At 40.4% G+C, this 14874-nt stretch overlaps 1 protein-coding gene across 1 annotated transcript in view; it reads left to right on the top strand.

Moving 5' to 3' along the window:
* The window catches only part of ttll12 (tubulin tyrosine ligase-like family, member 12), a 20430-nt gene extending 7430 nt beyond the window's left edge, over positions 1–13000 (top strand). Inside the window, exons 6-15 of the mRNA XM_037759935.1 lie at positions 58–191; positions 600–676; positions 3677–3793; positions 7108–7302; positions 7411–7522; positions 8684–8835; positions 9517–9598; positions 10845–10913; positions 11158–11296; positions 12532–13000. Coding sequence (XP_037615863.1) covers positions 58–191; positions 600–676; positions 3677–3793; positions 7108–7302; positions 7411–7522; positions 8684–8835; positions 9517–9598; positions 10845–10913; positions 11158–11296; positions 12532–12683 — 1229 coding nt within the window. The 3' untranslated portion in view covers positions 12684–13000. The remainder of the gene's footprint in view (positions 1–57; positions 192–599; positions 677–3676; positions 3794–7107; positions 7303–7410; positions 7523–8683; positions 8836–9516; positions 9599–10844; positions 10914–11157; positions 11297–12531) is intronic.
* Positions 13001–14874: the final 1874 nt, after the last annotated feature.

Here is a 14874-nt window from a genome sequence, read left to right on the forward strand (position 1 = left end):
AAAGAGTACTGAGAGACAACATTTCCATATTAATCAATAGTCCTTTTACCTCCACAGATGAAGTAACCCGTGACTATACGTACGGAGAGTCAGACCCCCTGGTGAGACGATGCCGTCTGTTACCATGGATACCTGACGATCTAGAAGGGGTCAGCAGCGTCACCGCCGAGCCGTCGGACTCTCACTACGAGGTGAGGACTCCCTATCGGTATTTGCAGGTTCGATTTGTATATATTATTATTTTATATATATATTTTATATATATATATATATATAAAATATAATATATATTCTATATATTTATTTTATATATAATATAATATATATATATATATATATATTATATATATTCTCTATATATATTTATAGAGAATATATATGATATATATATATATATATATATATATATATATATATATATATATATATATATATATATATTTATATATATATATATATTATATATATATATTATATATATATATATATTATATATATATATATATTATATATATATATATTATATATATATATATATATATAATATATATTATATATATTATATATATATATAGCGTCCTCTGTGTCTGTTCCTCCAGGCCATCGCCGTGGAGAACAAGGAGCAGCTTCCTGTGGAAGTCCAGCCCTACACTGTCCCCGAAGACAAGATCCTGAAGTAAGTCTTTCACCTCAGCACCTCAACATTATATTAACATTATATACAGAAGGGCTTGTCCCGAATACAGTTTTTTGTATTCAGGTGTTCAGTTATATTCAAAGTCTCTCGTCACGGGGCTAGATGTTGTAAAGCCTGAAAACAAACAGAGCCATGAGGAGGAGCAGAAGTCTAGTTTACTCTCAGAACACTTGAACTACAATATGCTGAAAGGTTATTAATGAAGTTTTGCCAAATGATGCCAAAAATATACTGCCTACTTAAGCTTTAAGTGCGATTCCAAACCAATTAACGGCGAGAGGAAGTGGTTTTTAAAACCCTCCAACAGTGAATCTGCATCGATGCCGACTAAACCAGCCGCCCTCACCGACGCCGTGCACGCCGTTTAGTGTTCGTCATGGAACACGATCCGATACAACCGGTACAAACATTTACTGTAAACTGCTCAAACTAAAATAGATATTTAATTTATTCTACTTTATCGTCAAGCAGACCTTATCAACTTAAAGTAAATCGATTGTATTTAGGATCAAATGTCTCGTCTAGAAAACGGTAGACATGTTCATTAGATTGTAAAGTGTTGTATATTTATACATATATATACAACATATACTTATTTATTTATTTTCCCCCTTTATCAGCAGCTATAACCCCATCATTTATTATAATTATATATTATAATTAGCCAAAGGAGCCAAAGGAGATGAGGAGAGATCGGACATGTCTTTTAAATTCAATTATAACCGGTTACAGTTAATCTATCCATCAGGTTTCTAAGACAGAGCCGTGTCCCGTAACAGAATTACAGAGTGTAAAAATAGGTCTTCTTCCTTCCACCTGGGGTGTCTCTGTGTCCGTGTCTCTGTGTCCGTGTCTCTGTGTCCGTGTCTCTGTGTCCGTGTCTCTGTGTCTCTTTCTTCAGTATTTATACGGGTGTTTTTATACAGGTGTTTTTACGAGTTACATGCGTCAATGGTAGGTAAACATACGTCAATGTGGACCACAACATAGAGGGACATCATGAACATCAACACCTCCATAGGGGCTGCACTTAGCGAGGTTGGCACATTATATACCCGGAAAACTGGAAGGAAGCCCATATATGGTGTTGTTTATGACGCACATTGTCCGGAGGAAGCTCATATATGGTTTTATATGTGGACTGTATGCCTCTCTGCTGAAGATGAGTTTTATCACCTGCGGTCCCAGATCAGAACAGCCTGTAACCACACATACATCCTGCTTCATCTCTGTGACTGCTACTATGAACATTAGTACAAAAATGCATGAGGCCTGATAAAACACAATCATACAAAGATAACTAACCCACTGATGATTCCTGAAAAGCATGTGATGCATTAAAACACACCGGTTATATGAGTGCTGCATAATGAGTACATGAGCATTTAAAACTTATGAATGATTACATGATTCTGAGTCTATCTAAATTAAATATTGATATTGTCACTCAGTAAAAGCTACGACCCAAACATCTGTATGGCTCTGATACAATAATTATAACACATGTTTTTATGATTTTGTTAAAGAGGGAGATTACGTTTCAGAACTGAACAATAGATCCTTCTTTTCAGCATTATTATTTGCAATGTTGTTATAAATATATCTTCTTTATATTTTCGTATAATTTCTCTAAGTCTGTTTTATTTTTTTATTTTTTTATTTTTTTATTTTTTTATTTATAGATTGGGAGAAATTTCCTCCCGGGGATCAATAAAGTGATGACTGATTATTTCCTTGCTGTAGAGAGGGAAGTTCGTCCCAAAGTGGCCGCTGTATTTACACCTTCCACCTTAAAATAAAAACATATTAACATCAGTATTTAAGTTTAAATAAAAGTCATCTTGAGGTAATCCCAAAGCAACGGCAAGTAATCGAGTTATGCTTCTTTCATATTGTGATACCTGGATTAGGACTACCTTTATTTAATAGTAATTGTAGCGGAATACATTTTGATTTTTTATTCTTTATTTTTTTTCGAGGTTGTTTTCATACATGTAATTTACTGTTCGTAATTAAATAGGTTATAAACCAATTTTTACGTAATGAGCTTAGAAACCAAAAAAATAAGTACACAAGAGAAAACATCAGCATTAGAAATTGAAATTAAATATTAATAATAATAATAATAATAATACAAAACAATTAAAATTAATAATAATAATACATTAAATTATATATTTTTTTAAATGAAGGAGGGAGATATAGCAATATTATTTACATGGATCGACACATGCGTCTGCCTATATTTTTTAGCTATATTTTCCATCTAACATCCTCCATATTCCTTATTTTGTGAGTTCCCTTTTCCATAACTTTTACTTCTAGAATCAAACTTTTTCCATTTTATAATAAAACCTTTTTTTTTTGAGTTACATTTTGCTCCCATTCTAGAATATAAATATATAAAAATAGAGAAATCATAAGAAAATATAAATAAGAAATATATATAACGACAAATAATACTGCTGAAAAAATAAGATATATGCAAATAATATAAATGCATGCATTTATAAAAATGCAAGAATAGTGTAAAATAAGAATATTAGTTTAAATGTTCTGTATAAATAAATGCAGTGTTAATGCCGGAGTAGACACGCTTATTGCACAGCTGAATTATTGCACTGTCAAGTCAGTATTGCACAGTTGAAGATATAATAAATGATGGAGCTATAGCTCCTGATAGGGGTACAAAAGAATATTTATACTATATACATTTATATTATATATGTGTTATTATATTATTCTCATTTATATATTATATCTTCTCATATCATTTCTTACATCTTCTTGTATTATCTGGGTTCGTGGCAGGTAACGTACCGAGAGAGCTGCTGCTTTTCCTCTTCATTAATGCTTCATTAATTCTTCATTAATGCCTTTAACCCACCACATTATGTGTAAAAGTGTTGCTGTGTCCTGTAGTGCCTGTTGCTGTCATGGTTTCCACACCTTCTCATCGTTCTGTGCTTTTGCTTTCAGGGTTTACGCCGATCTGTCACAAGTAACAAACAACCTGACACATCCGCGGTTCCAGCTGACGGAGGAGGAGGAGGAGGCCGATATCATCTGGAGCTATATTCACATCAAAAACTACAGGTCAGCAACACACACAACCTGCATTCACTCACACTCCTGGTGGCTCAGCGGAGCCGTTTCATCAGCAGTCAGACGAGATACATCGGGGGGGATTTAGCTTCACGATTTAGTGACTGAAAGGTTGAGAGCATAAACACAGTACAGCTGAACTTAAAATGATCCTGTAAGGTTTTCCTGGTGATTATATCTCAACACATGATGTTACAGTAGAATCAGAGCTACGGGAGACGCCAGGTCAAAGGCCGGTCACTAGTTCATAAACATCAGCAGGTGAGGATGAAGTTTCAGGGCTCAGAGCCACAACTCACTGCCTCCTCCTCCTCCTCTTCTTCTTCTTCCTCCTCTTCTTCCTCCTCTTCTTCCTCCTCCTCGTCCTCGTCCTCCTCTTCTTCCTCTTCCTCCTCCTCCTCCTCCTCCTCTTCTTCTTCCTCGTCCTCGTCCTCTTCTTCCTCTTCCTCCTCCTCCTCCTTGTCCTCCTCCTCCTCTTCTTCCTCCTCCTCTTCCTCCTCCTCCTCCTCCTCCTCTTTTTCCTGCTCCTCCTCGTCCTCCTCCTCGTCCTCCTCCTCCTCTTCTTCCTTTTCCTCCTCCTCCTCCTCTTCCTCCTCCTCCTCTTCCTCCTCCTCCTCCTCTTCTTCCTCCTCCTCCTCCTCCTCTTCCTCCTCGTCCTCGTCCTCCTCCTCCTCGTCCTCCTCCTCCTCCTCTTCTTCCTCCTCCTCCTCTTCTTCCTCCTCCTCCTCCTCCTCTTCCTCCTCCTCCGAGCCTGACGGGCCCAAGTCCGCTGATAGTCTCTGTGTCTCAGTCTCCCTTCTATCCTTCAAGGTCTACGCGGAGGAGTGAGTCACAAGAATAGCATAAACCCATTACACTTTGGAATCATTAAGGTGGAGTTGTGCTTCTGCAGATCTGCACACAGCCGTGTTTAATGGTCTGTAACTGTCAGATGAAAGCAGCAGCAGCGAGAGTGCAGTGTAGAAGCAGGATATTTCCGGCCTCGGGCCTAAAGTGTCTGAGCCCTCTGATCAGCTTTCTTTAAAACTCAATTATCAAGGTATCAAAAAAGTCAACACAGGATACTCAAGTAACTCTCTGGAGACGGTCCAAGTATGATGCAAAAAGCAGAGTTTTTATTGTGTTCAATAATGGTAGAAAGAGACACAACCAAAACCCGAGCCGCTCCGGACTGAACTGACTTGGGGAGCTTAGTATATAAGATATATAGATATCGTTTACATCATCTGACTCCAATATGTTTGGTGCCTTACAGTGTCTATTTTTTAAAGGTTATTGCCACCTGTCGGCTGTACTTCTAGTCAAATAGGGAGCTCTGGGAATTAAGGACCTTTCCAGGTATATCACATTTACGCATTGTCTCTTAGGAGGCCCTTATAAGGATTCATCAGCAGCTGCAGGATGAAGCCAGGGTCATGCAGGGTCATTACTAGGAGCCAGACTGAAATGTTGATGAATCCCCATGAGGCCTCCTTAGAGGCCTCTCAGGTCATCTGGATCAGGTCTGCTTAGTGTCATCTGGATCAGGTCTGCTTAGTGTCCCCAGAGTCAGAACTAAACATGCAGAAGCAGCGTTCAGTTTTTATGCACCAAATATCTGGAACAAGCTCCCAGAAACCTGCAGGACCAACTCTGAGTTCTTTTAAATCAAAGCTTCAAACGTTCCTGTTTGCTGCTGCCTTTAATTAAACCAGATGATGATCTGATACTGCACTAGAGCTTTTACTCTTTTGTGTTTTATTCTATTTTAACTTCTATCTTAGCTTTTATTTTTAGCTTGTTTTTATTTTCTAATCTTTAATGTTTTAATGTTTTTATGTTTTTATAACCGTTTTAATTATGTCTTAATGTTCTTTTGCACTTTGTCGCAATGTCCTTTAATGTTTCTGTAAAGCACTTTGAATTGCCCTGTTGCTGAAATGTGCTATACAGATAAAGCTGCCTTGCCTTATTTTGGTCTTACCTCTGACAAATTTACGTCTCTGAACTTTTTACCCGAGCCTCCTCCATTCATGCCACAGCTAGAGGTGTAAGATCACAGGAGCCTCCTCATCTTACCTACAGTTTGTATCACCTCCCCCCTCAAATCTCAGAAGCGTCCTCCTTTTGCCTACAGTATCAGCCCCCTCATGTGTCACCACTCAGCCTGCAAACCGCCTCCCCTCGCACTTGTCTACAAGCCTGGATGTAACGGTACAGCTGATGCTGCAGGCTCGCTGGAGTCCTTCTGCTAGAAACCCCCTGCCATGCTCCACTCCTCCCAACTAGAGAGCCAGTGTGCTTTTCCCTCACTAATACATCAGACACACATTTTTATGTAATATTAACATTAGCTTGTGTGGCAGAATACGTGATATTTGATTGTCTCTAAGTTTATATTTTAATCAAAAATATCCTAGTATATGAACATTTTGTGTAAATGCATGATATAGTTGTCTTAGGTTATATTTTTATAAAAACACCATGAAAATAGACCACAACACAGCAGGCGCCCCGTGTACCAAAGGCTGAGTCCGTACCGCACAGGCCGGGGGTTCGAATCCGACCTGTGGCCCTTTGCTGCATGTCATTCCCTCTCTCTCCCCGTTTCATAATGATCACTGTCTCTCTCCGTTAAAAATAATATTAAAAAGTGCATTCAAAATCTGAAACTCCACAGCATGCATTGGCACTGATCATTGATTTCAGGAAAAATAACCCTAAACTCAAAGCTACTGTAGCACGATGCATGTCATGGGCCAATACCAACGTCCACACTCACACACTCACAGACTTTGACGGACGCTCACCAACGGCCCCAGACTGTCCGACGGCTGACTGTCGGCTTGGTGTGTCAGGGCGATAACGTTCCCCTGCTTTGGCCTTGGGGAGTGGATCAAGTCTTCTAAGCCATGAGGTTTAAAGTCATTGCTTAAAGTCAAACTCAAATTTGTGACTTCAAGTCCAAACCCTATACAGCATGTCTCCGCGCCGGCAATAGCCGTGGTCGGAGGCTTTATGTTTCGGGTTGTACGTCCGTCCTTACATCTGTACTTCCGTACCATTTTCGTGAGTGCGATATCGCCGGAACGCCTGAAGGGAATTTCTTCAAATTTGGCACAAACGTCCACTTGGGCTCAAGGATGAACTGATTAGATTTTGGTTGTCAAAGGTCAAGGTCACTGTTACCTCACAAAACATGTTCTTTGCATAGGATAAAAGAGGAAGTGATGACATTTTGGACAGACATGGGCGTAAACTGGAACTTGACTGGTTGGCAGAGGCGTACAACCACGACTCAATCATCATTACATGTTCTCTGACAGGAAGCTGAGCGAGGAACGACCTCATGTGATGCTAAACCAGTTTCCCTGTGAGAGCATCATCACCGTGAAGGACTGCATGGCCGCCGTGGCTCACAGAGTGAAAGGCGACTCGCAGCCCGATTGGCTACCGGAGACCTTCAACCTCCAGTCAGAGCTGCCACAGTTCATCAAGCGTTATCAACAGAGACAACAGAGGTTGGGAATGTTACACCTTTTAATTAATACTTTAATAGAATCAGAAATATGTTGCTGAAGGTCTGATCAGCACTAAACAGGATAAAAAGATGTGTCTGTGTGTTTCAGGGGAGAGGATAACCACTGGATCTGTAAGCCCTGGAACCTGGCCCGTGGACTGGACACGCACATCACCAACAACCTGGACTACATAATCCGACAACGAGAGAGTACGCCAAAGGTACGCACGTACAAACTATGACACCATGAAACCAGCAGTACATATTAATCTGACTGGGACACCTAAACCACGACAGCTGAGGTTTTAAACGACGTGTTGCCGGTTCTTGGAGCTGTAGTTGTGGCTTCAGTCTTCAGTGTACGGACGGTACCTAACTGCAGAAGAGGCGGTGTTACTGGAGTTTAAGTTTCTTCTCAATTGTGATGGTTGACTATTTGTAAGCACACAGTTCACTGAAATAGTTTCTGGTAACTTACTTTATTGTACTTTTTCTATACCTTCTTTAGCGCGTTTCTCCTTGTCTAGGTCCGGGGTCAGCAACCTGCGTCTCTTCAGCTCCTCTCCAGGGGCTCCCTGTGGATTTATAAAAATGGAAATGAATAACTGTTTTGTGTTTACATTTTTATTAATCATTGTTGTAGGTCTATGGTACGACAGTACGACGGAGTATTAGGGCCATACTGAGGAAAAAAAAAAAATCTGAGATTTCAAGAATAAAGTCATAATATTATAAAGTGATAATTTTACGTGTTATTTTCTTTTTTCTCATAAAGTTATGACTTTATTCTCGTAATATTACAACTTTTTTTTTCTTGTTAAGTTATGACTTTATCCTCGTAATATTACAACTTTTTTTTTCTCGGAAAGTTATGACTTTATTCTCGTAATATTACGACTTTTTTCTCGTAAAGTTATGACTTTATTCTCGTAATATTACGTCTTTATTCTTGAAATCTCCGATTTTTTTTTTTTTCCTCAATGTGGCCCTAATACTCCGTCGTACCATAGACCTACAACAATGATAAATAAAAATGAAAATGTAAACAAAGAACAGTTATTCATTTCTAGTTTTAATAAATCCCCAGGGAGCCACTGGAGAGGAGCTGAAGAGACACATGTGGCTCCACAGCTGCATGTTGCCTCCCCCCGGTCTGAGTACATTTAGGTCATAATTTATAGCAACGAGGGGCTCCTCGGGTAATAAATACGAAGAAGGCCTCTTTGTGCATGAAGGCGTGAAAGGAATCGGCTGTAATACCCACAAAAATATCATGCATGTGCATTATGCTCACACACGCACAGTTTATCCATCAGGGGCATACAGTTCTCCTTGCCTCCCTTCTTATGTTGTACCTCTAACTGTGTGTCTTTGTTTTCCAGGTGGTGTGTAAGTACCTTGAAGATCCGGTGCTGTTCAACAGAGAGGAAGTGGGAATGGTGAAGTTTGACATTCGCTACATGCTGATGTTGCGCTCCGTGAAGCCTCTGCGTCTCTATGCCTACAACGTCTTCTGGTTGCGCTTTGCTAATAGGTACAACGTACATGCATACATACACATATTGTACATATATTAATACGGGTGGATTTGTTAAATGTTTCATTGACGATCTTTCTTAGATCGTCTCTTTTGCCTCTTTCTGACTGAACGGAGCCAGATTCTCTAAATTGTCAGAAGAAAAACTACAATGAAGATATTTCCAAACTACATTTATCTTTTTATACATATATATATGCTCAGTATTCTCCCATTCATTTAGATGAATGAATCATTTGTTGGTTTTGAATAGAGTTAATCACAGTGTGAAATCAAAGTTACGGTCCGTGTCCTGGATCTGTGGTTCCAGTAGGACGACAAAATTATTTTTATACGCCCGTGATTTGCATAAAGTAGACTGGCCTTCAACTTTAATGCAAATATTTATATTCATTATATCATTGTTTTGTGTTGTTAATTGATTTCCAGTAATATATATATACATACATTTGCATAAAGCAGCATATTTGTCCACTCCCATGTTGATAAGAGTATTAAATACTTGACAAATCTCCCTTTTAAGGTGTATTCTGAACAGATAAAAAAATGTGCGATTAATTGTGATTAAATATTGAATCGATTGTTTTCTCTATACTGATAATAAAGTATTTGCCTTTTTATATAGAGAGTGAACTGTTTCTCGTGCCTGGAGACCTGACGTTTGTTTCTTCTATCTAGACCTTTCTCCTTGGACCATTTAGATGATTACCAAAAGCACTTCACCGTCATGAACTACGCGGATGATGTGGAGCTGAAGCAGGTACCTGTTTATGGTTGTTTTTTCTATTTGTGGACTCGGTCTGCGGTCCCGAGAACACGGTCTGGTCCCTGTGGTCTTTTATTTATTGGTTGATCATTGTAATTGAATGTCTCAGAAAGATGACATATAACATATCTACATCTTCAAAGGCTGCTTTACCTCATCTTTTCTAGTCAGAACTGTCAGTTACGTCTAAGACGAGGTTATTTCATGAGGATATAAATGATCCGGCCTCGTGGTGGCCTAGTGATCTAACGCTTCGTCCACACTGGGAACGTCAGCAGCGCGTGGCGGCTGCGTTACGTGTTGTTTCTTATTTCGGCGTCCGTGTTAACAGGTTAGAGCAGCCACACTGCCCCCATGAGTTGGCTGCTCTCTTCTAGAGATTCGAGGTCTCGCCTATTTTTGAAGCATGCCATGCGGACACTTAAAGTGATCTATTGACAGTATATTGACATCATATCAGCAACATTACTACAGCTTCGATGTCTTTATCTGTAGAAAATGTTACAGAGAGGAAAAAAAGTAAACACTTATTTTTAAATCAACACTTCCTGCTTTCATTTCAAAATAAAAGCCCTCAAGCGTTTTTTTCTATTGACAGAATTCCTTCATCTGTTAACACGAGGCTTTTATACTGAAATATGTGCAGGACAGTGATGTAGAACATGCAGTGACTTGCAGAGCTCCATGAATGAATAAAGTACGGAGTTTTAATTGTGGATTATTACCATTATTTACAAATTACTACCAGGTTCTTAATCTTTCTCTGTCTAAAATAAATATAAATGATATTTATAATGAAATGAAATGGCCATTATGAAAGGCAAACTATGTAGAAAGAAAGGGTTGACGGCAGCAGCAGCAGACACGCAGCTGAAACGCAGCTGGGGTGAACACCCGACGCATGAATCGTGCAGCCTCCACGCGCTCCTGACTTACCTAGTGTGTTCCGGGCGTCAGATGTTCACACCAGCTGCGTATCTGCTGCTGTCAGCTGTCTGTTGTTGCTGTGAACCGCGCGGCTCCCGTCAAAAATAGGCAAGACCTCAAATCTCTAGAAGAGACGCACACAGCTGACACGCAGCTCTCCCTGAGTCACTGTTGCTAACTATCAAATCAAGGCAAACAAATAATCAGTAAAATAAATAAGAGTTAGGCCGTTACATGAATACCTAATGTAAACTAACAAAACTCGGATCAGTTTCATGAAGGTGCCGTTGTTAACATGAAACTCTGTCTCCAGGTGCACTACGACGACTTCATCCCCATGTTTGAGAACCAGTACCCGCTGTACCCGTGGAAGGAGGTGGAAGTGAGTGTAAACTTGTCGTCCTTTTCAGCTGCGGGAACTAATACATGCCTAATTAAGTCTTCTGTTTCAGGGTGAGCAGCACCCAGACTGTGAACCACAGGTTATGTTGTCTCTTGATATAAAAAACAAAGAACAAATAGGACCACATTGAGGAGAAAACATAAATCTGAGATTTAGAGAATACATTTTTACCATGTACAATTTCCGTAACACTTCCCTTCCCTCCTTTTCCTTCCTCTCCCAGGCGGAGGTGTTTAAAGCGTTCAAGGAGTTCTTCCAGGCAGCCTCGTCCCGACCGGCTCCGTACGGTATATGTCCCTACCCGCCGTCCCGGGCCATCTACGCCGTAGACTTCATGCTGAAGTGGAGTACGAAGCAAAATGGTGAGCATTCATTCTATACTGAATTCATCAGCATGGTAAAGAAGCAGAAGAAGAAGTTATACCTTGAGCCTCGGGGGATTCCTTTACACGCAGTGTTCTTTCAAAATAAACTTCCGTTTTCACAGGAAGGTTTAGGTAACACAACCACTTAGGTAGGGTTAGGAAACGGTCCTCGTTGACGTTAACTTCAGTGATTTGACTCACTAACAACTCATGTGACTGACGATACCGACGACGCATGTGATTAACGACGCACTTGATAAAATAAGTCAGCGTTACTTTTTGTTTCAAACGAGACACGAACAGCGGTCTCCTGGTTGAAAGTCTTGTGTTTGTTTGTCACCACCCCTCCTGAACCTCCCTTAGTGGACTTTCACGCTATTATTACTACGTCACTTGCTTCAACCATCGAATAACGCCACGAGTGGGTTTACGTTGGAGTTAGTTGAAAGGCCGGTTTGTCACATACTGTTGCCCAAGGCCACTGTGTGTCAGTTTCTGATGCCGAGGGGCGCTGCCCAATTTGGCGATGTTTGACGAGCTGGGAGTGAGAACGGGTTGGTCCTTGGGTCCCTTTGTGATCCCGGGTCTCATTTATAACCGTAGCGTACTCACAAAAAACGGGTCGTGAAAGAGGCAAAATATTCACATGAGGAGCGCAGCGAGACCCCACGGACGTCAGTTGAGTAGGCGGTCCTTAATGTGGCTGAGGACGGTGTCAAGGCTCGCTAAAGTCAGGCGGATATACTGTAGCTCATAAATGGTAAAACCGTGGTTACTATACATTCTATTGGTTAAAAAACACACATGAAATCAAGTCAAGTCAAAAGGTCCATGCTTCCTCATTTGTTAGACAATTAAAGCGCACTGTGGGCAGAGAGGAAACATCTGCTGCTCTATATCAATGAGATTAACAGACCGCCTCAGGAAACATCTGCTGCTCTATATCAATAAGATATAAACTTTGTGCTAATAATATTTATTTGTATGAATATTTATGTCGTAATATTATGGGAATAAAGTCATAACTTTACGAGAGAAAAAGTTGTAATATTACAAATATTATTGACCAAACAATCGTCAAATATTTTAATATTAACTAAGTATACTGTACAATGTGTATAAATATGTAGTACTTTTTCCTGTGGATGACTTTGTTTAGGATACTTATACCTTTTGTGTAATCACCCTAACCATCATTTGCTTATCTAATATGTGTTCTGATCCTGGGTCAGGTGAGCGAGTCATGCAGCCTCAGATCCTGGAGTTTAACTTCAGCCCAGACTGCGCCCGGGCCTGCCTCTACCACCCCTCCTTCTACAACCACATGTTCCAGACCCTGTTCCTGGACCAGCCCGAGGACTGTCCGGTCACACAAATCGTATGATCGACCCACCGAGCCCCCGGCCAATGTGATTTTTTTGCAGTTCTGTTTTTTATACTTTTTCTGTCCGAACTTTTCTCTCTTTCACACTCTTTCTCCGTAACTGCTTTACCATCTAATATCCGAGGGATTTTAAGAGCTCATGGAACACGTTTGCCTCCATCTCAATTCCTCATGAAGCTTTAAATCGTGACCTGCTGCTGTTACGGACCCAGCGAATTAAAACCAAAACACTACTGTACAATGAGCAATAAATAAAAAAAAAAAAAAACATTTTTGGGATTGTGGTGGAAATTGACCGAATAAGGGAGACCAACAAAGAGAAATTTATCTTTGTATATTTAATTAGCTTTTGCGCAAAAGGACCGAAACCAACAAAGTGACAGTCAGCGACTGCCGAGGAATCGATGCCGAGTGCATCCTCACCAGGGTTTTTATATGCATAAGAACAAAGAGTCAATGGTTACATTCAATGAAGGGATAGACATCACTTGATTAATAAAGGAATTTCCCTAAATGAAGGCACTCTTGTCTCAGACACAAAATAAAAAAGTTAATGTGCAGGCTAGGCTATATTTCAACCTTACATCATTTAGCACGTTAATAATAATAATAATAATACATTTTATTTAGTGGCGCCTTTCTGGACACCCAAGGACACCTTACAAGAATCAATTTAACCATACAGATAAAACAATATAAAAACAACAGGACATGACAGAGACATATTTGTACAGACACATAGGATGGGTGATGATGAGTACTAGAGAGAGTAGGCCAGCTTAAACAGGTGGGTTTTGAGGAGGGATTTGATTGATGTGATATTGTCAGACTGCCGGATGTGTGGGGGGAGTGAGTTCCATAGCCTGGGAGCAGAGCAGCTGAATGCCCTGGCTCCCATGGTGCTGAGGCGTTAGGTGGGGGTGGTCAGAAGTCTGGCTGATGATGAACGGAGGGAACGGGAGGGGGTGTACTCCTGAAGGAGGTCTGTGAGGTAGGAGGGGGCAAGGTTGTGGAGGGCTTTGTAGGTGAGCAGGAGGTTTTTGTAGTCGATCTGGGATTTAACAGGGAGCCAGTGCAGTTGGATGAGGATGGGGGTGATGTGGTCGGAGGATTTGGTGCGGGTGATGATCCGGGCGGCAGAGTTCTGAATGATTTGGAGTCTGTTGAGTAGTTTGATGGGGATGAGAGGACAGCGTTGCAGTAGTCGATCCGGGATGTGACAAATGCGTGAACCAGGATTTCAGTGCTGGAGTGAGACAGATCAGGCATTGTATGAAAAAGGGCAGTTACTTTATAGTATCAGGGGTTCGAGTATGGTTCAGCGGAAAGGGAGCCAGTCATGCTTTCTACAAAACAGTATAACACAGAGAATCACACTTAATACAAAGGTTATACACTAAATGATAATTTTTCCTCTACAGGGATAAACTGGAATTGTATCATAAATGATTGAGGGACGAATAATCTTTGGTGCTATTGTCGTATCTTTCCTGCGACAGTGCTGTTGAAGTGATGAGGAAGGATGCTCCGCGGACACTGTTCTTGCTGGTATAACAGAGTTTATTACAAACAAGCAACAAATATCATAACGAACGTCTAGAATGTCCGGAGGTCTCAAGTCAAATCTGAAAGTCCTGCACTTCGGGGCTCTCGCACCTCCTTATATCGGGTTCATGTCATGCAACATCTGAGCTGAGCGCATGACCATGTATGGCTCCTTTGTCCTACATGTTTATCTTTCAGCCCCTGGACATATCGCATGACCATATGTCTCCACGCATGCCTCTTACCCACATGTTTACAATTAGGGGCCTCACGGTCTTGTGCAAGACTTGAAAATATACCACACTATGAAACTTAAAACTGAAGTAGGCGAGAAGGGAGGGGGGGAGATAGCAAGCTGAGTCAGCTGGCCTTACAGGAACACACACCCACACACCACACACCACACACCACACACGCACACACACAAAGTGAATCAGGGACACTGATTGAGAACATGGGGAAAAATAGTTCCTGCTGTCTATAATAAATAAATACATAAATAAATAAAATTCAACAGAAACACAAATAATTCAAGGAATTAATATAAAGATAAATAAATGAACAAAATAAAACATATCAATTCATGTCACATCTTATCAATTAATTAATGGCTACATTTATTTTTAATATTATTTTTGTTACATTT

Source organism: Sebastes umbrosus, chromosome 23, assembly GCF_015220745.1.
Source record: "Sebastes umbrosus isolate fSebUmb1 chromosome 23, fSebUmb1.pri, whole genome shotgun sequence".
NCBI classification, from domain to species: Eukaryota; Metazoa; Chordata; class Actinopteri; order Perciformes; family Sebastidae; genus Sebastes; species Sebastes umbrosus.